The sequence below is a fragment of the Leucoraja erinacea genome, unplaced genomic scaffold, assembly GCF_028641065.1.
Source record: "Leucoraja erinacea ecotype New England unplaced genomic scaffold, Leri_hhj_1 Leri_200S, whole genome shotgun sequence".
In the NCBI taxonomy this organism is placed as follows: Eukaryota; Metazoa; Chordata; class Chondrichthyes; order Rajiformes; family Rajidae; genus Leucoraja; species Leucoraja erinaceus.
The window spans coordinates 122606-144383 of NW_026576101.1; the positions used below are offsets into that span (position 1 = coordinate 122606).

Here is a 21778-nt window from a genome sequence, read left to right on the forward strand (position 1 = left end):
CCCTACTCTTTGTTTCCTGTCTGCCAACCACTTCTCTATCCATGTCAACACTCCAACCACAATAACATGTGCCCTAATTTTGCCCACTAATCTCCCATGTGGAACCTTATCAAATGTGTTCTGAATGTCCAGGTACACTACATCCACTGCACCCCCCCCCTTGTCCATTGAACTAGTTACATTCTCAAAAAAATTCGAGAAGCTTAGTCAAGCATGATATCCCCGTCGTAAATCTATGCTGACTCGAACCGATCCTGTTACTGATGCCCAAATGTTTGGCTATCTATCTTTTATAATTGACTCCAGCATCTTTCCCACCACCGATGTCAGGCTAACTGGTCTATAATTCCCTTTCTCTCTCTCCCGCCTTTCTTAAAAAAGTGGGATAACATTAGCTACCCTCCAATCCACAGGAACTGATCCTGAATCCATAGAACATTGGTAAATTATCACCAATGCATCCACGATTTCTAGAGCCACTTCCTTATGTACCCTGGGATACAGACCATCATGCCGTGGGGATTTATCAGCCTTTTCTCCCATCAGTCTACCCAACACCTTGTCCTGCCTAATGTGAATTTCCTTCAGCTCATCCGTCACCCCAGAACTTCCGGCCACTACTATATCAGGAAGATTGTGTGTGTGTCCTCCTTAGTGAAGACGGGTCAAAAGTATCTGTTCAACTCCTCTGTCATTTCTTTGTTTCCCTTAATAAATCCACCCTTTTCAGTCTTCAAGGGTTCAACTTTGATCTTAACTAATTGTTTCCCTCTTCACATACCTAAAGAACACCCATTCTTGCCATAGAGGGATTACAGAGAAGGTTCATCAGACTGATTCCTGGGATGTCAGGACTGTCTTATGAAGAAAGACTGGATAGACTTGGTTTATACTCTTTAGAATTTAGGGGATTGAGAGGGGATCTTATAGAAACTTACAAAATTCTTAAGGGATTGGACAGGCTAGATGCAGGAAGATTTCTCCCGATGTTGTGGAAGTCCAGGACAAGGGGTCACAGCTTAAGGATAAGGGGGGAATCCTTTAAAACCGAGATGAGGAGAACTTTTTTCACACAGAGAGTGGTGAATCTCTGAAACTCTCTGCCACATAGGGTAGTTGAGGCCAGTTCATTGGCTATATTTAAGAGGTAGTTAGATGTGGCCCTTGTGGCCAAGGGGATCAGGGGGTATGGAGAGAAGGCAGGTACGGGATACTGAGTTGGATGATCAGCCATGATCATATTGAATGGCGGTGCAGGCTCGAAGGGCCGAATGGCCTACTTCTGCACCTAATTTCTATGTTTCTATATTTCTATACCGGCGGGGAACCCTCCCGGCACCCGAGCAGACCGCTCTGGTCGGTTTTACTCTATATCCTGGGGCCCTCTGCGCCGCATTGCTGCTGGATTTCCCCTCCCCGGGAACCACAGCGTCTGGAAGTCACTGACCGTCTTGTCAGTGACTAGGATCGCGAACCCGACATTCGCCAGCTTCCCGCTTCCGCGGTCGGACCCGGGTCTCCCCACAGCCCATAGCTGGTTTCCCTCGTCGGCCTTAGCGAAGTATCGGACAGGAAATCTCTGTAACACGAGGTTCCTGCAAAAAAATCAAAAGCAGGTAAGAAATAAAAACTTACCTGAAGTTTAAACTTACCCCTGGCAGGAGTCGTGCACGCCAGTCCGGTGCTTCGCCATGCGAGCGTCGTAATGACGCACATGCGGGCGGCCGGGATCTTCTTCACGTAGTCACTCACGTGACTCCGAAGTAAACTCTTACGTTCTTCACCAAAACTTTGCTGCTCCTCAATTCATTTGATGTTTCTTGCTTCACCCTCCCTTATCACAAAATATATTTCCGTTGAAAGTCAATGTCTCATTATTTGGTAAATAACCCAGCGTTTCATATATGCAGCGAAAGTAATGACCTTATTTTAATCATATATTGTATTTATCACGTGGTTGTCAGATTATTTTAGCTTCTCATAGCTTTATATTTCCGCTTCCTCACTGAATAACCCAGTGCTTTAATATTCGCACCAATACTGGAAATGTGATATCAGCTGACGGCAGTAATATGCGAATAACTGACCCCATCGTCAATTGAAGTTGCATAACCATTTCTCCCATTTATCCTTATCAGTCTGAAGAAAGGTCTCGACCGTAACGTCACCCATTCTTTCTCTCCAGAGACGTTGCCTGTCCCGCTGCGCAACTCCAGTATTTTGTTTCTCCCATTTCATCTCGGTCCTAATATACTTCCCCCTTATCCAATCTTCCTGCATCTAGCCTGGCCAACCCCTTAAGAATTTTGTAAGTTTCTATAAGATCCCCTCTCAATCTCCTCAATTCTAGAGAGTATAAACCAAGTCTATCCAGTCTTTCTACATAAAACAGTCCTGACATCCCAGGAATCAGTCTGGTGAACCTTCTATGCACTCCCTCTATGGCAATAATGTCCTTCCTCAGATTTGGAGACCAAAACTGCACGCAATACTCCAGGTGTGGTCTCACCAAGACACTGTACAACTGCAGTAGAACCTCCCTGCTCCTATACTCAAATCCTCTTGCTATGAAAGCCAACATACCATTCGCTTTCTTTACTGCCTGCTGCACCTGCATGCCTACCTTCAATGACTGGTGTACCATGACACCCAGGTCTCGCTGCATCTCCCCCTTTCCCAATCGGCCACCATTTAGATAATAGTCTGCTTTCCCGTTTTATGCCGATAATAGTCTGCTTTCCCGTTTTTGCCAATAGTATGTATGAAAAAATGGAGACTGGCAAGGATGGAGCTCCTAATGGAGAGGATGCTCTATCTAGATACACTACCAGGGGCTATGGAAGAGCCCGCGCCAGCAGCGCCTTGGACATGGCCGCTTAATATTGATGCTCAGTCCATAGCAGCGCTGTCCTATGAAAGAGGCCGCGCCAGCAGCACCTTGTAACAGGGCTACTTAATGTATGGCAGCAGCACCGTCGAGGGGCTGCATAATGTCTCCCTCATGGAGGAGGTGAGCCTACCTGGTCAATATTACTCTGAAGTCGAGTCTATGCCAGCGTCGGCCTATTGGAGAGGCCAAGCCAGCAGCGCCTTCTAACAGGGCTGCTTAATGTCTCCCTCTTGGAGGAGGAGAGCATGCCGGGTCAGTGTAAATCTGACGCCGAGTCTGAGGGTATAACCGTGGCGCGTACCCCAAGGGATGACGGGCACGTGTCAGAGGTACCATTCCTGGCAGCACGGTTTGCCATCCCAACACAATGCAGTGAACACCGCTATCAGGGGGACATTAGAGCTAGCCGCCAAATCTTCTATTCAGGTAAGACATATTCAACAGGCAAAACCTGTAGGACGAAGCATAAGCTGTTGGACCAATTAGGCCAACGACGAGCAAAGCTTCATCGTTTCGGCGCCAACGCACCACACGGCTTCAGCGGCAGCAAGCGGTTCACTGAAGCTGGTAGAAGCATGAAAGCTAACCAGAGTGTCAACACACTCTACCAGTTCTACTCTGCAACTAAGAGACCACTTACAAGTTGGTAAGATTGGCCTGGTGTACAGGAAATGTTTGAAGCAAATATCCTCCAGCCTGAGTAACAAATGTTTCAGAGGCACCTATACTTCTAACCAACGTCTGCACTCGCAAATAATCTTAATTTGGAATCTAAATGAACAGTCATTGCTGGAAGAATCCTTTTGAGTTTTGAAATCCTGCTGGTCAAAGATCATCAGGCTAACTCTGTGTCCCCATTGAATTTCATGCTAGTTTGTGCACTGAAGTCCAGGGCAGAGAAACTGCAGTTTGGATACTTTGAAATTAATTATTTTTCAAAACTAATCTTGCTGTAGTTATGATGCTGGCAAACACCCATTAGTCCATAAACACGGAGGTGACTTCTTTGGAGTGTTGGATTGCTGGCGGTTCATCCTCCTGAAATGCCAATCAGTTGTGTTTTATGGTAGGGCCCTGGTGATGGACCATTGGATTAATCCATTATTTACTTCATTTTTGCTTTGTGAAGTGAACATGCATTTTGCAAATACCTGTGAGTCGATATGAGAGAGTGCAGAAGTAGTTCAGGACTAGAATACATCGAGTGTAATCCATGCACAAATAGGCACCTTGCACCTAAGTGCAATAAATATGTTGTGCATTATATTGCCACATATTTGTTATTGGGATTTTTGAGTTTAACAAATTTGCACCTGCTTTTCGCGGAGTAGATTCCAAGTATGTGTACGTGCCTCTTGGACAGACATCCATTTTGTTAATGTGCAAAAATTATAGGGTTTACAAGTTTTAAAATGCTGTAAGATAGTGTCAGTAGCAGAAAGCTGTGTGTCAATGGAAAGACGTTAGCATGGGTACGAGCTGTGTAAACATCTCCAGTTCTACAGGTACTTCATTTTTAAACAGCTGTTATGGCAGGTTGGGATTAGCGAGTGGGTGAGAGGAGGAATTGTTTTGTGACTTCCTTCATCCACATTTTAAAAAGGCGAGGGGATTGTTCCATACACTCACTTCCCACATTGTAAATAAAGACCAGACGGCAGTGTACACATCAGACGCAAAGCTTGTGTTGGACTTTGAGCGAATGCACTGCCATCATTAACAAACAAACCTGGTGTCATGGTTTAACAATTCCTTCTGAAGCACAGATACGTTGGAAATGTGTAGTAGTATTAAATGCTTGGCGCCTCCTTTTAAGGGTTGGCACTTAACTCGACTATCCCCTTCATGGCTCCAGGTATTGGTCGCTATCGGGGGATGGCAAGACTATGTCGGGGTATACAGACCTGTTTAAGATTGGGAAAGATGCTTTGTTTCCGTTGTTGAGTGTAATCAGATCTCCTCCTCAACAATGTTTTTCTAATTTCTAAGCAGGTAACAGCTGATGTCTACAACAAACTGCTTTAAGAAATTAGTCGTTTACAGCTCTTAAGAGTAATTAAGAGTAATAGTCTCCCTCTTCGCTGAATTATTAAGCAGGAACATTCTACAAAAGGATTGTGCTGTGATATACTAAGTTTAAAAGCAGGTGACTGACTTCTTGAGAATTTTGCAATTTTTTTGGGGGGGGGGGGTAACATATTATTGTTTATAGAATGAGATGAAAGCATCTGTCCCATTTTATTCTCCGCGGCATGTTTCTGATGTGTGAAGTAACTAAACAGTGGCTTGCAATGTCATAAATAAATAAATAAGCCCTTCACACATGAGCTGAAATTCATCTAATTCTATTTATATATGTGTGATTGGGTGGGTGGCTCTGCTGTTCCAAGGACTTCATCTGCACAGACAGTGAGCACTTAAAAACTGGCATACCTGTGGCGTGATAAGTGAGGATATTCCAAAGAGATAGAAACTGGATGCTAAGGTGCCCCATCATTTACACTTGATTGTACAATACTCAATGGATTAAGACATTGCCATCTACCTAGAAGCATCTAACCATGTAAAACTGCACAATACTAGCATTCCAAGCAGGTTGGAATTGGGCCATAATTGTGTTTGAGGCAGTGTCAGTGTTTTTGGCCAGGATTGCATTCGAGACAGGTTCGGAAAACATGGGCAGAGTCGTCTTTCGAGGTAGGCTCAGAAATGTGGTCAGAATTGTCTTTGGAGACGGACTCAGAATTATGGCTAGAGTTGTCTTTTAAGACAGGTCAGAATTATCAGATAGGCTCAGTATTAAGCACATGGCATTGGGGGTTCAGTATTGATGTGGATAGAGAACTGGCTGGCAAACAGGAAGCAAAGAGTAGGAGTAAACGGGTCCTTTTCACAATGGCAGGCAGTGACTAGTGGGGTACCGCAAGGCTCAGTACTGGGACCCCAGCTATTTACAATATATATTAATGATCTGGATGAGGGAATTGAAGGCAATATCTCCAAGTTTGCGGATGACACTAAGCTGGGGGGGCAGTGTTAGGTGTGAGGAGGATGCTAGGAGACTGCAAGGTGACTTGGATAGGCTGGGTGAGTGGGAAAATGTTTGGCAGATGCAGTTTAATGTGGATAAATGTGAGTTTATCCATTTCGGTGGCAAAAACGGGAAAGCAGATTATTATCTAAACGGTGGCCGATTGGGAAAGGGAGAGATGCAGCGAGACCTGGGTCTCATGGTACACCAGTCATTGAAGGTAGGCATGCAGATGCAGCAAGCAGTAAAGAAAGCGAATGGTATGTTGACTTTCATAGCAAGAGGATTTGAGTATAGGAGCAGGGAGGTTCTACTGCAGTTGTACAGGGTCTTGGTGAGACCACACCTGGAGTATTGCGTGCAGTTTTGGTCTCCAGATCTGAGGAAGGACATTATTGCCATAGAGGGAGTGCAGAGAAGGTTCACCAGACTGATTCCTGGGATGTCTGGACTGTCTTATGAAGAAAGACTGGATAGACTTGGTTTATACTCTCTAGAATTTAGGAGATTGAGAGGGGATCTTATAGAAACTTACAAAATTCTTAAGGGGTTGGACAGGCTAGATGCTGGAAGATTGTTCCCGATGTTGGGGAAGTCCAGGACAAGGGGTCACAGCTTAAGGATTAGGGGGGAATCCTTTAAAACCGAGATGATGAGAACTTTTTTCACACAGAGAGTGGTGAATCTCTGGAACTCTCTGCCACAGAGGGTAGTTGAGGCCAGTTAATTGGCTATATTTAAGAGGAAGTTAGATGTGGCCCTTGTGGCCAAGGGGATCAGAGGGTATGGAGAGAAGGCAGGTACGGGATACTGAGTTGGATGATCAGCCATGATCATATTAAATGGCGGTGCAGGCTCGAAGGGCCGAATGGCCTACTCCTGCACCTAATTTCTATGTGTCTATGTTTCTATTATGACCAGGGTTGTTTTGCAAGACAGACTCGAAAATCTGGCCTGAGTTGTCGTTCAAGGCAGGCACGAAATGGTGGCAGGCATGGCCTGTTCATTATGAAAGATGGCTGATTAACAACTGATTTCATAGGGTGTCCCCATTTACATGGATCATCGGAGATATTTTGAGGAGGCAAGTGCTATGACGAGGCGATAATAACAGAATGATGACAATGATGCATTCATAGCGGCCGACTCAGAGTTCAAAAACACATGTTATGTCTTGTCTGGGTGATATTTTAACGCTGTATTTTTGCTAAAATCTACTGTTTTCAATCTCAAACTATATTTGAGAAATTGAGCTCCTCTATCCAGTAAAAAAATATATGTTTTACCAAATGGACTTGAAGGTCATTGGGATTTACCTTTAGCTATTTATTGGCCTATGACTCCGCCCTGGGCAACAGAGTGGAGTTAATATATGTTCTATGCATTATTACTAATTGGCACTATAATAGCTGTGATGCAGGTGGGCAAGTGGGAGAACTGACATCATGCTAAATGGCAAACTTTAAAGTGCCATGTAGGGCATTGTTAACACACCCATGCTATTACCAGCTGAAGCTACCAAAGTCACAACGATGGAACAACAGTGTTCAGCATTGCTCCAGTAGTTTTGTCAGTAAATATTTCAGTTATATTGCAAAGTGATGCTAATGACCCTAACGTGGGAAATTGCGAATATCATCTCTAGTTTGGAGGTAGAAGAAAATTGCATGAGTTATCAATTCTTCAGGTATTGGTATCAACTATCTATAGACCCTTCGTGCATTCTATGGGTTAAAGAGTGATTGAGCGAATATGCATAATCTGCATGCTCAACTTCAGGTTAATACACTATGATGGTGGCATATGTTAGTCACATGGGTGCAATCAAGTAAGAGTATCCTGTGATAGTTTACCTAATCTCATTTGCCACTGGAGTATCATCAAGTACAGATCTATGACAACACAAAATGGGTGTTGGATCACACTGTATTTATGACATTCTGATTCAATGGAACATCTAATATCGATATGTTGTTTTCATGCTTATGCACAGGTTGCAAAAATATGTGGCATAACAGTGGCCAAAGATGCATTCTAAAAGGAGGATGCATGGTCTTTTGCCTCGTCAGTCGGGTCTTCAAATAAAGTCATCAAGATCCCGCTTTAGGTTTTCCTACTGTCTGATTGGCCTATGCAGCTTAAATTCCCGATTTGTCGGGAATAATAATACAATCTTATACGGTAATTCTAAACACAAACCTTGCTGGTTCAGCCTGTGGCTCGGGAAATCATCCGTTGCATTATAAAATCAATTTACGATAAAATCAAAAATGATTTACAATTGTGGTCTGCTGAGCTTCATATAGAAGGAATTCGTATTCCCGACGTTGCAAACCAGAATTTTCTAAAAAAAATATAGTGTATTAAATATGGACGTAACTTTAACATGATGCAACGTAATTAATGCATCAATGAGCATCGGCTTTACAATAGGAAATGATAAAGGTGGGGATTATCTACGTTTCTACTTGCTTATAATAAACATTGGACATAGAGTCCAAACTGTCATCGCTAAATGCAATGTATTAGCATTGGTTTATTATTGTCACTGGGGCAGCGATACAGTGAATGGTTTTGTTTTCGTGCTCTCCAGTCAAACCCAGTCTGTTTCCACGATGCACCATTAAACTAAAAACCCATGCCATACATTAGTACAATCAACGCAACTACAACAGATTGCGCAGAGAAATATATCGTCATAGTACAGAAAAGAGCTTTACAGTGCAATGAAGCCCCTTGACTCCTGAGTACGTCCAGCACTGCACTTTTTCACAATATCCCAACATCCCAACATCTGCGGTTGTTGTATCTCTATGTGTACTTAAGTACCCGGGTTGGTCATCAATATTACAGTAATGCTCTCGTGGAGCTGCTCTCTTTAGAAACAGAAAAGCCTTGTCTTCTGTGCTTTGCTGACATATATTGTATTATGTGCCACTTGTAAGTGGATATGGATAATAGATTATATTCATTGATACGTGATGCCTACGCCGTGGTCCATAATTTTACGAATCTAACCAGTAAAGTAAAAGGATATTTCACAATATTCGTCAATGATTCTCTAAACTTCGCCTGAGCTACTGCATAAATAAATGTGTTGGTGCACGAGGACAAGCGCTGCAGCATATACCCAGTGTGCTCCATTATGGTGAAAGGATCGTTGTAATCTGTGAGCATGAACTCGACGCCTGCAAATTGTGTGCATATGTAATGTACAAATGTGACCATCCATAGCAGTATAAAACTGCTTGAGATAGATAGCAGTAAAATGATCGATTTTCTGCGATTTACAATCTCCGGATCATTGCAATTCTCGGTATTGCCATCTCCCCTCAGTCCTTTCCTTATTCGACTGGCCCGTAAAATATGCCTGGTGGTCAGGGCATTAAGCAACACAATCAAAAGGAAAGGTGACAACGGTGTTAATGCAATGTCAAAAAAGAAGTAAGCAACCCATATGGGTAAACTGTAGAGGCTTGACTTCACTTTGCAGAACCATGGCACGTTGTCAATAATTATCAGATGTTCGTTTTCAAAATAAATAGGGATATTCTGCACAAAGCTTAATCCAACCACAGTCACTATTACAATAGCGGCAGTTCTTTCGGTGCAATATTTTGCACTCAGCTTCTGACAACAAATGGCGATGTATCGGTCAAATGTGAAGGCAACGGTTAGCCAGACGGAGCAATCAATGGCTGCGAACACCAGGGCAATGATGAGGCTGCAAACGGGAGTATAATGCAAGAAGGAATGCGGAAAATACGTGTCATTAATCTCATATAATACCACATCAAATATTATCACCAGTAGGTCTGCAACAGCCATGGCAACCATGTAACGTGTGATGCATTTAGAAAGACCACAGTTCCCACGAGATAGAATCACAATCGCCATAAGATTACCTACAAAAATAGAAAAACGCACAGTCACATAGGTTTCACAAAATAACAGCTTTAGACAAAACGTTGATAGAAGATTAACTCGAAATATTTCGTAAATAAATTAAAACAAAACATGTCCCAGTAATAACGGATTATACAGCATCTGTGTCAGTAATGAATTGGCGACGTTGCGGGTCTGAAACCATCTTCATACTAAGAAAACATCCCGACCCGTTACGCCTATCAAATCCTTTCATAAATGCTGCCTAACCTGCAGCTATCCGAACAAGTGTTGGTTTACACAAGATTCCAACACCTATGGCTCCACATCCCTTTGTTTCCGTTAATAGGGTGCATTTCTTTTGCATCACATCGGGTTTTATGAACCACGAGCTGATTTTGTATCGCAGCTATTTTAAAGTTCTCAGAAATAAATCACCGCCGTGACACTGGGCAGCGTTTCGTGCATAAAATACGTCGCACAGGTGATCTAATGTTCAATCACATTGCTGAGGAATAAGTCAATTGTATCACCGGCTTCAGGAGAGTCCGGGTATTGCTATTTCAACAAGCGCCACATTTTCTGCAGCTTGCAAGGTTTTTCCTTCTTTATTTCAATATCTAATAACAAAAAATGGAGTGATATGATTATGAAACAGAACAAGAGTGCAAAACCGAAAATAAAAATAACGTTGCTTTACATTTATGCTTTCGATTTTCATTAGCGTTCATTTGAAATGTTTCTTCTCTCAATTTTTTCAACTCTCGTCTGATGTAACAAAACACACGCGCAAGAGAATCACCGAGCGCTGAGACGGTGCAATGGACATTCTAACAAATGTAATAAGTCGACGAAGGAACCGATTATTGAAAATTCGCCGTGATCAGCATGGACTCAATATTAAAAGCAACAACATTGGGGAGTTATTACTTGCTATTGCTATATTTATCTTGCTATTGCAAATAAATATTTTCCAGTCAGTGCTCTTTAGTTAATTACTTTCAGATGCTGCTCAGAAAATTGCTTCAATATAATGGAGATTACTGAACGCTTATCGGCCGTAAGCAATTGTGGCAGCAAAGAAAGGGACATTACAAACCATACTGGAAGCAATTTTCCTATCTGTCATTACATCGATTACATTGAATTGGAATACATTGCATTGAATTAATGTTTACTATGTTATTGATAATAAATTATGAACACCTAAATAAACGGCACTCGTAAATTGAGAAATTAACAGCAGTATAACTAGACAAGAAAAGTCAAGGAGTAACCGTTTCGAACTTACCAGGAATGCCAATCAGTGCGAGAATGGGATAGTAAATGTTCTCAATCTGAAGGAATACATGTTGCTCCATTCCGATTACTGGTGAAACTTTCGGCGTGTCAACACGCATGGATGTGATCTTGGCATTGAACACCATTTATACATTTGAACACTAATACATGAGGGCAAAGCTGTTTCATCAACTTGTTGTGGCAGGTGTTGCAAATGATGTATTTTCTACGCCTGCTTGCACATGTTGCCGAAGCAGCTATTTTTATTCCATTCCTCAGGGAAATGAAACATGTTTCACACATATCGTGTAGTCATAGTGCCAGTCGCGTTTTTAATTTCGCATTTCTCTCCTTCTAGTGAAATGATTGCGGCTTGAAAAGCTACATACCCAACGTGTTTTCACTATTATTAATACATACGTTGATATAGAATTATTCGTATTTGTGAATTAGTTGCATATGTATTCGGAGATGCACAGCCATAAATTTGCAGCAAACTAAAGTCCTCCTTGTGAATGTTATTGCAACTAAATGGACCACTCGGATATGCCTTTAACAGACTGTGGATGCACGTGGCAATCAATTGGAATGTACTATACCCTAATCTGAAATAAAATGCATTCGCGAATGAGGTAGAAAGGAGACATATTATTTTCCGGATGTAGTATTCCTCAATTTTCTTCACATTAACATTCCAATGCCGACTAATAAAGGGACCGGTGCGCAGATCGCTTTCACCATCCACAATTTATTGTACAATTTCCAGGCACACGCGCCCATATCCTCGCTCCTCTCACCTTTCCATGCCTAACTCGATCATTGCTCAGATTGCTGAAAAATAATTAATTCGTGGCAAAACATATCTCAATTGTAAACACATGATTTTTTCTGCTAATCAGTCACTTTTGTTCCAAATGCAACAAAACCCTCTCGACAGTCAAAGGCTTCAGCGTCCTATGTAGTATTGTTCAACATAACACGGCGAATCACACGGAAGTGAACATCGTATAACTCGAGAAAATATAAAATACTGGAATAACTCACGAGTTAGCCAATATCTATATGAAGGGAAATGAACAGATGATGTTTAAGTTCCGCGCCCTTATTCAGTTTAATTGTGGAACATGCTATATTTCTAAAAGACGTTACAAAGTCAGCTCGATTTCCAACTTAATGGAATGTTTATATTGATTAACGTACGGTGGCATTATCAAAACTCACGATGGAAAAGGTAGTGTATATGTCAACACAGCCTTTTAATTCATTATATTAAGTATTTAGTATCAACAAATTGAATAAGAGGAGGAATTCGGGCGGCATAGTGGCGCTGCCACAACTTGCTTGCGACCAGATACTGATTTCGGGTGCTGTCTGTGTGAAGTGTGCATGGTCTCACTGTACCCATGCGGATGTACTCACGCAGTTGTGGCATCTTCCCACATCGCAAAGACATGCGGTATTACAGGCCAATTCCACCTTGTGAAATAATGTGTTGGGAGTGGACGAGAATATGGGATAACATGGAAATAGTTAATCCTTTTATTTGCCAAAGGCGCCAAAAGAAGGCAATTGTGCATTTGCGTGTTGTACAAAACTTTCACTGCGCTCCACATACATGACAATACAGAACAATTGGCCCAATGTAAAGATTAGCACAGATCCATGAATTGAATGAAGCTGCCGGCTACCTGTACTAGGTTGAACAATTACACAACCTTATGGAGGAAAACAAGAAAATCAAGAGCCCTCGAGGCATGCAGTTGCAAACATGTAGTCGGGAATTAGCGTGAAGCCAGCATTTTTAACGGATACGTTGATTTAGACGTTGTTTGGTCCTTGTAGAGTACAGAACTTCGTATAACACATAACCCTGCTTCCATATAAGAGAGTTTAACTTTTTTATTCGAATATTACTGACATTTCCTTCGAGGAATCTTTGTTTTTAATATATCTTACCTGGACGGATAGGCGATTTTTTTTTTTTGCTGTATCGTTTCTCCATCCGCACTGCGGCCTAACATCGTGGTTATGGCGGCCTCTGCTAGAGACCGACTTCGGCAGCTCCAACCGAGGGAGCTTCGATCGCCCCGACGGGGGAGCTACGATCTCCCCGACGCGGTGGCTTCGATTGGCGGCCGCGGGTGGTTCGACTGCCCCGACCGCGAGAGAATAAAGCGGAAACATATTAGAATGTATTGCCTTCCATCACAGTGAGGAAAGTGGGAGAGCCGCTGTGGTGGATGTTTATGTTAACTTTTATATAGTTGTGTGTGTTGTTGGGTTCTTTTTAGTATGACTGAATGTTAACTCGAGTTTCACTGTACCTGATTTGGTAAACGTGACTATAAATTGACCTTTGAACCTTTGAACGTTTAAACCTTTAAATATAGTATCATTCATTTAGTATAATTCATTAGAATGGCAGGAACGCCGAATGATTGATTACTTATGTGTAACCTGCATGTGAGCTCATCGGATCGGGATCAAGAACAATGCCAGACTCCCTAGTAATTTTTAGTTTAGTTGGAAGAAGCATGGGGAAAGTTCACAGCTTTCCACCATGCACGGGATCCACCATGCACGAGTTTGACTACGAGTAAGATCATTATGTACTTAAACAAGATGAAGTTTAGATGAATATCTTACTGTTTTACTACGACAATAAATTCAGGTTCAGATTCAGATTCAATTTTAATTGTCATTGTCAGTGTACAGTACAGAGACAACGAAACGCATTAAATAAACTATTAATTAAGAATGTGCCTTGATGATTTATCTTTGGACGGCATTGAATGTCTATTGGAGAGCTATTGAATGCGTATCGATTATAATCTCCTAACCCCTGTCTTCAATCATAATGGCTAAAGGAAAGATTCCCTGATCGATACAATAATCTGTCAGAACATCTAGTCGAGAACTACCTTACAGCCAGGAGGTAGAATATTGGTCCCATAGAAGAAAGACAGACGTTTGGGCTGGATGTCTGGAGAGAGATTACTGCAAGAAGAACTAGTTCCAATGAATTGGAACTGAATAATTTGTTCCGTAGAAAAGGAACAGAAGATAGATCTCAGCCAGAGAAAAATAACCTACTTTACCGGCAGGTTAGTGGACAGCCACGGGACTTATCTGAAGATTGAAAACTTCACTGATCGAGAGCATGAGTAGAACAGTTATGGTATTGTGCTGTCAATTTGAAAGCCCGAACGCTTTATTTAGAACAGCTTTTTAACGAGATGCTGTGAAAATGCGAACACGTCGTAAAGTTACAGGCTCGGATTTAGAGTCTACTGCTGAGAAGCCAGTTCTGCTAAGTTTTGCAAGGGAGCCAGGGGCGAATGCAACTGGAATCCAGGCCTTCGCATGTTTTAAAATCGAGATATTACTGTCACAGTCTGCCCTCTCCTCATTCTCATCAACTTCACTTCCCGGTACATTTCCACCGGTCCCTCCTTCTCCTCACCTGCCTGCCTGCCACACCCCTCTCATCAGCCCAACTCTCCTCACCTGTTGCACTCAGTCGCCTCTGATCACCTATTAACCCGGTATATAGACTCTCCTCACCGTTCACACAGTGCCAGATTGTTCTCAGCATTCATGCAAGACTCTCCAGCGATTTCCCGACTGCCTACACGGATTCGAACCTGCCTGCCCCTGACCATTCCGTCCTGCCGTCTTCCCGGATATCACCTCTCCCTTCTGTCCCCGACCACGGCCTTCGTCCCGTACCTCCTGGTTTCTGCCTGCCTCACTCCTGGGCTGTTTGGTGAATCCCTGCAACGGCTCCTCGACTTCCTGCCTGGCTTCGACTCTCCTTTCGTCGGTCCCTCGATGGTTTGTTTGCATCGTGTGTTGGATCTCCTGGTTACCGGCCTTTCCGCTACCCCGACTACGTTTCCTGCCTGCCCCTCTTCGGAACCCTCGCTCAATCCTGAGCCTCTGTGTGAGTACGGTGTACCCATTCCTGTGTTACTACTCTGTGTTACAGTATCGTAATAAAGTTCATTACCAATTATACCTGCCTGATTCTGTGCTTCTATTGGGTCCAAGCTATACCCGTTACAGTTACATTATTTCTGAACTGAAGTCACTTCTATATTTTTAAAATAATTGGATGTTTTCTGAAAGTACAGTTTTGTTTATGATTCTTATCTTGTGTTTACAGAACACGGCTCAGAATGTTTATCAATAATGACAGAAGCAAACTGATGAGGTCCTGTTTGTCCAACTAGACGATTTGGGAGTTTGCGAAGACCTGTTTACTTTATAGAGCCAGATGAAGCAGGTAAGGCAGGCAAAGGAGCGCCACCAGAGGGAGCCATGCAATCTTCAACAAATAAGCGAGTAAGGAGGTCATAGAGGGGAGTTATAGAGAGGTGGTCACTCCAAAACCACGGGAGAGAGACATGTGGGTCACGTTAAGGAAGGGCAAGGGGCAGAGGCAGGAACGAGTGAGTACTCCAATGTCGGTACACCTCGCAAATAAGTACTCCTCTTTTAGTACGGATGGGGGTGACAGCCTACCCGGGGGGTAGTGACAGCGGACGGGCCTCCAGCACAGAGACCGGCCCTGTTGCTCCAAAAGGTAGGGAAAAAAAGAGGGCAAAAGTAATTGGGGACTCTATTGTTAGGGTGTCGGATAGGCGATTCTGTGGACGCAGTCGGGAGACCAGGACGGTGGTCTGCCTCCCTGGTGCCAAGGTCTCGGACGTGTCTTAACGCATCCAAGATATCCTTAAATCAGAGGGAGAGGAGCCTGTGGTCGTGGTACATATAGATACCAATGACATAGGTAAAAAAAGGGAAGAGGTCCTGAAGGGAGGATTTAGGGAGTTGGGAGGAGAGTTAAGAAAAAGAACCAAAAAGGTAACAATCTCGGGATTACTGCCTGTGCCACACGACAGTGAGAGTAGGAATGGAGCGAGGTGGAGGATAAATGCGTGCCTGAAAGACTGGTGCAAAGGGCAAGGATTCAAGTTCCTGGATCATTGGGACTTATTTTGGGGAAGGTGGGACCAGTACAGAAAGGATGGGTTGCACTTGAACCCGAGGGGGACCAATATCCTAGCGGGGAAATTTGCAAAGGCTGCTGGGGAGACTTTAAACTAGAATGGTTGGGTCGAGGGACTCAAATAGCGAAAGGTAGTAGACAGAATGGGAGGCAGGAAGCAGAAAAGGGAAGCACTCGGACACAAGAGGAGAAAGAAAAAAAGGAAATAAACAGAGAATAAGAGACGGGAGGTTTCTTAAATGTGCATATTTTAATGCTAGGAGCATTGTAAGAAAGGTGGATGAGCTTAGAGTCTGGATAGACACCTGGAAGTATGATGTTGTGGCGATCAGTGAAACGTGGTTGCAGGAGGGCTGTGACTGGAAACTAAATATTCCGGGATTTCGTTGCTTCAGGTGTGATAGAATTGGAGGGGCAAGAGGTGGAGGTGTTGCATTGCTAGTCAGGGAAGGTATTACAGCGGTGCTTTGGCAGGATAGATTGGAGGGCTCATCTAGGGAGGCTATTTGGGTGGAATTGAGAAGTGGGAAAGTTGTAGCAACACTTATAGGGGTGTATTATAGACCGCCAAATGGGGAGCGAGAATTGGAAGAGCAAATATGTAAGGAGATATCAGATATTAGTAGTAAGCACAAGGTAGTGACTGTGGGAGATTTCAACTTTCCACACATAGACTGGGAAACACATTCTGTAAATGGGCTGGATGGGTTGGAGTTTGTAAAATGTGTGCGGGATAGTTTTTTGCAGCAATACATAGAGGTACCTACTAGAGGAGGGGCAGTGCTGGACCTCCTGTTAGGAAATGAGACGGGACAGGTGGCGGAGGTATGCGTTGGGGAGCACTTCGGGTCCAGTAATCACAATACCATTAGTTTCAATATAATTATGGAGAGGGTCAGAACTGGACCTAGGGTTGAGATTTTTGATTGGAGAAAGGCTAACTTTGATGAGATGCGAGATGATTTAAAATGATTGAACTGGGACATTCTGTTTGATGGGAAAGATGTAGAAGAGAAATGGAGGATATTTAAAGGGGACATTTTAAGAGTACAGAATCTTTATGTTCCTGTTCGTTTGAAAGGAAACAGTAAAAATTGGAAAGAGCCCTGGTTTTCAAGGGAAAAATGGACATCTTGTTCGGAAAAAGAGGGAGATCTAAAATAATTATAGGCAGCATGAAGTAAATGAGGTCCTTGAGGAGTATAAGGAATGTAAAAAGAATCTTCAGAAAGAAATTAGAAAAGCTGAAAGAAGATATGAGGTTGCTTTGGCAAGTAAGGTGAAAGTAAATCCAAAGGGTTTCTACAGCTATATTAATAGCAAAAGGATAACGAGGGATAAAATTGGTCCATTGGAGAGACAGAGTGGACAGCTATCTGCAGAGCCAAAAGCGATAGGGGAGATATTGAACCATTTCTTTTCTTCGGTATTCACCAAGGAGAAGGATATTGAATTATGTGAGGTAAGGGAAACTAGCAGAGTAGCTATGGATACTATGAGGATCAAAGTAAAAGAAGTGCTGACACTTTTGAAAAATATAAAAGTGGATAAGTCTCCAGGTCCTGACAAAATGTTCCCTAGGACATTGGGGGAAGTTAGTGTAGGAATAGCCGGGGCTATGACAGAAATATTTCAAATGTCATTAGAAACGGGCAAATTAATGGAAAAGATACTTAGAGATAATATATATAAGCATCTAGATAAACAGGGTCTGATTAAGAACAGTCAACATGGATTTGTGCCTGGAAGGTCATGTTTGACTAATCTTCTTGAATTTTTTGAAGAGGTTACTAGGGAAATTGACGGGGGTAAAGCAGTGGATGTTGTCTATATGGACTTTAGTAAGGCCTTTGACAAGGTTCCTCATGGAAGGTTGGTTAAGAAGGTTCAACTGTTGGGTATAAATGCAGGAATAGCAAGATGGATTCAACAGTGGCTGAATGGGAGAAGCCAGAGAGTAATGGTGGATGGCTGTTTATCGGGTTGGAGGCAGGTGACTAGTGGGGTGCCCCTTTGTTGTTTGTCATGTACATCAATGATCTGGATGAAGGTGTGGTAAATTGGATTAGTAAGTATGCAGACTGGATAGACTTGGTTTATACTCTCTAGAATTTAGAATATTGAGAGGGGATCTTATAGAAACTTACACAATTCTTAAGGGGTTGGACAGGCTAGATGCAGGAAGATTGTTCCCGATGTTAGGGAAGTCCAGGACAAGGGGTCACAGCTTAAGGATAAAGGGGAAATCCTTTAAAACCGAGATGAGAAGAACTTTTTTCACGCAGAGAGTGGTGAATCTCTGGAACTTTCTGCCACAGAGGGTAGTTGAGGCCAGTTCATTGGCTATATTTAAGAGGGAGTTAGATGTGGCCCTTGTGGCTAAGGGGATCAGGGGGTATGGAGAGAAGGCAGGTACGGGATACTGAGTTGGATGATCAGCCATGATCATATTGAATGGCGGTGCAGGCTCGAAGGGCCGAATGGCCTACTCCTGCACCTAATTTCTATGTTTCTATGTTTCTATGATACCAAGATAGGGGGTGTTGTGGATAATGAAGAGGATTTCCAAAGTCTACAGAGTGATTTAGGCCATTTGGAAAAATGGGCTGAAAGATGGCAGATTGAGTTTAATGCTGATAAATGTGAGGTGATACACCTTGGCAGGACAAATCCAAATAGGACGTACATGGTAAATGGTAGGGAATTGAAGAATACAGTTGAACAGAGGGATCTGGGTATAACCGTGCATAGTTCCTTGAAGGTGGAATCTCATATAGATAGGGTGGTAAAGAAAGCTTTTGGTATGCTAGCCTTTATAAATCAGAGCATTGAGTATAGAAGCTGGGATGTAATGTTAAAATTGTACAAGGCATTGGTGAGACCAAATCTGGAGTATGGTGTACAATTTTGGTCGCCCAATTATAGGAAGGATGTCAACAAAATAGAGAGAGTACAGAGGAGATCTACTAGAATGATGCCTGGGTTTCAACAACTAAGTTACAGAAATAGGTTGAATAAGTTAGGTCTTTATTCTCTGGAGCGCAGAATGTTTTTTGGGGGGGGACTTGATAGAGGTCTTTGGGATGATGAGAGGGATAGACAGAGTTGATGTGGACAAGCTTTTCCCTTTGAGAATGGGGAAGATTCAAACAAGAGGACATGACTTCAGAATTAAGGGACAGAAGTTTGGGGGTATTATGAGGGGGAACTTCTTTAGAGTGGTAGCGGTGTGGAATGAGCTTCCAGTGTAAGTGGTGGAGGCAGGTTCATTGGTATCATTTTAAAATAAATTGGATAGGCATATATGGATGAGCAGGGAATGGAGGGTTATGGTATGAGTGCAGGCAGGTGGGACTAAGGGAAAAAAGTTGTTCGGCACGGACTTGTAAGGCCGAGATGGCCTGTTTCCGTGCTGTAATTGGTATTTGGTTATATGGTTATACACGCACACCCACACACATACTCTCACACGAACACGCACGCACGCGCACACACACACACACACACACACACACACTCACACACACACACACACACACACACACACAGACACACACACACACACACACACACACAGACACACAGACACACACACACACACACACACACACACACATACTCTCACACACACACACACACACACACACACACACACACACCCGATCCCCCACACACACACACACACACACACACGCCCCCACCCACACACACACACACACACACACACACACACACACGCACGCACTCACACACACACACACACATACTCACACCCACATACTCACACACACACACACCCCCCCCCCCCCCCCACACACACCCCCCCCCACACACACACACACACCCCACACACACACAGTCACACACGCCCCCACACACATACTCTCACACACACACACACGCGCGCGCACACACACGCACACGCACGCACGCACACACACACACACACACACGCGCGCGCGCGCACGCACAGATATACACATAGCCGCGCCCACAACTACCCACACCCACATACATACACACAAACTGTTTCCTCGTCTCCGTTCTAAATGCACCAACATCGGGAACAGGTTTCCTGCCTCTAGCGTGTCCAAACCCCTAACAATCTTATATGTTTCAGTAAGATATCCTCTTACACTTCTAAACTCCAGGGTATAAAGTCCAGCCGCTCCATTTTCTCAGCATATGACATGTTCTCGATGTTGGGGGAGTCCAGAACCAGGGGCCACAGTTTAAGAATAGGGAATAAGCCATTTAGAACGGAGACGAGGAAACACTTATTATCATAGAGAATGGTGAGTCTGTGGAATTCTCTGCCTCAGAGGGAGGTGGAGGCGTATTATTTGGATGCTTTCAAGATAGAACAGATAGGGGTCTTAAAAATAGGTGAGTCAGGGGATATGGCGAGAAGGCAGAAACGGGGTACTGATTTGCGATGATCAGCCATGATCACATTGAACGGCGGTGCAGGCTCGGAGGGCCGAATGGCCTACTCCTGCAGCTATTGTCTATTGTCTATTGTCTAACCCTACGCTGCACTCCCTCAACAGCAAGAATGCACTTCCTCAAATTAGGGGACCAAAACTGCGCATATTACATCAGGTGTGTTCTCACTATGGCGTTGTACAACTGCAGAAGGACGTCTTTGCTCCCATACTTGACTCCTCTTGTTATAATGACCTACATGCCATTAACTATCTTCATTGCCTGCAGTGCCTACATGCTTACTTTCATTGACTGACGACAAAGATCCCCAGATCCCGTTGTACTTCCCCTTTTCCCAACTTGACGTCATTTAGATAGTAATATGCCTTCCTGTGTTGATACCAAAGTGGATAACCACACATTATCCACATCAAACGTAATATACCATGCATCTTCCCACTCCCCCAACCTGTCCGAGCCACCCTGCATTTTCATAGCATCCTCCTCACAGTTCACACTGCCACCCAGCTTTGTGTCACCTGCAAAATTGCTAATGTTAGTTTGAATCCCTTCATCCAAATCATTGATGTCTATCGTAAATAGCTGCTGTCCCAGCACCGAGCCTTGCGGTTTCCCACTAGTCACTGCCTGCCATTCTGAAAGGGACCCGCTAATCCCTACTCTTTGTTTCCTGTCTGCCAACCACTTCTCTATCCATGTCAACACTCCAACCACAATAACATGTGCCCTAATTTTGCCCACTAATCTCCCATGTGGAACCTTATCAAATGTGTTCTGAATGTCCAGGTACAGTACATCCACTGCACACCCCCCCCCCCTCCTTGTCCATTGAACTAGTTACATTCTCAAAGAAATTCGAGAAGATTAGTCAAGCATGATATCCCCGTCGTCAATCTATGCTGACTCGAACCGATCCTGTTACTGCTGCCCAAATGTTTGGCTATCTATCTTTTATAATTGACTCCAGCATCTTTCCCACCACCGATGTCAGGCTAACTGGTCTATAATTCCCTTTCTCTCTCTCCCGCCTTTCTTAAAAAAGTGGGATAACATTAGCTACCCTCCAATCCACAGGAACTGATCCTGAATCCATAGAACATTGGCAAATTATCACCAATGCATCCACGATTTCTAGAGCCACTTCCTTAAGTACCCTGGGATACAGACCATCATGCCGTGGGGATTTATCAGCCTTTTCTCCCATCAGTCTACCGAACACCTTGTCCTGCCTAAT

General features: G+C 43.5%; 1 protein-coding gene across 1 annotated transcript; it reads right to left on the reverse strand.

Moving 5' to 3' along the window:
- Window positions 1-8906: 8906 nt before the first annotated feature.
- On the reverse strand, window positions 8907-11233 carry LOC129716280 (probable G-protein coupled receptor 139). The gene is made up of 2 exons (XM_055666152.1): window positions 11098-11233; window positions 8907-9826 (listed from the first exon to the last, which is right to left on the reverse strand). Exons 1-2 carry the CDS (start codon window positions 11231-11233, stop codon window positions 8907-8909), a joined length of 1056 nt encoding a protein of 351 aa, XP_055522127.1.
- Window positions 11234-21778: the final 10545 nt, after the last annotated feature.

Coding starts and splice junctions, on each gene's coding strand:
- LOC129716280 (XM_055666152.1), bottom strand. CDS start 11,233: ATGGTGTTCAATGCCAAGATCACATCCATGCGTGTTGACACGCCGAAA. Junction 9,827..11,097: donor CGCACTGATTGGCATTCCTG/GTAAGTTCGAAA, acceptor CTATTTTTGTAG/GTAATCTTATGGCGATTGTG.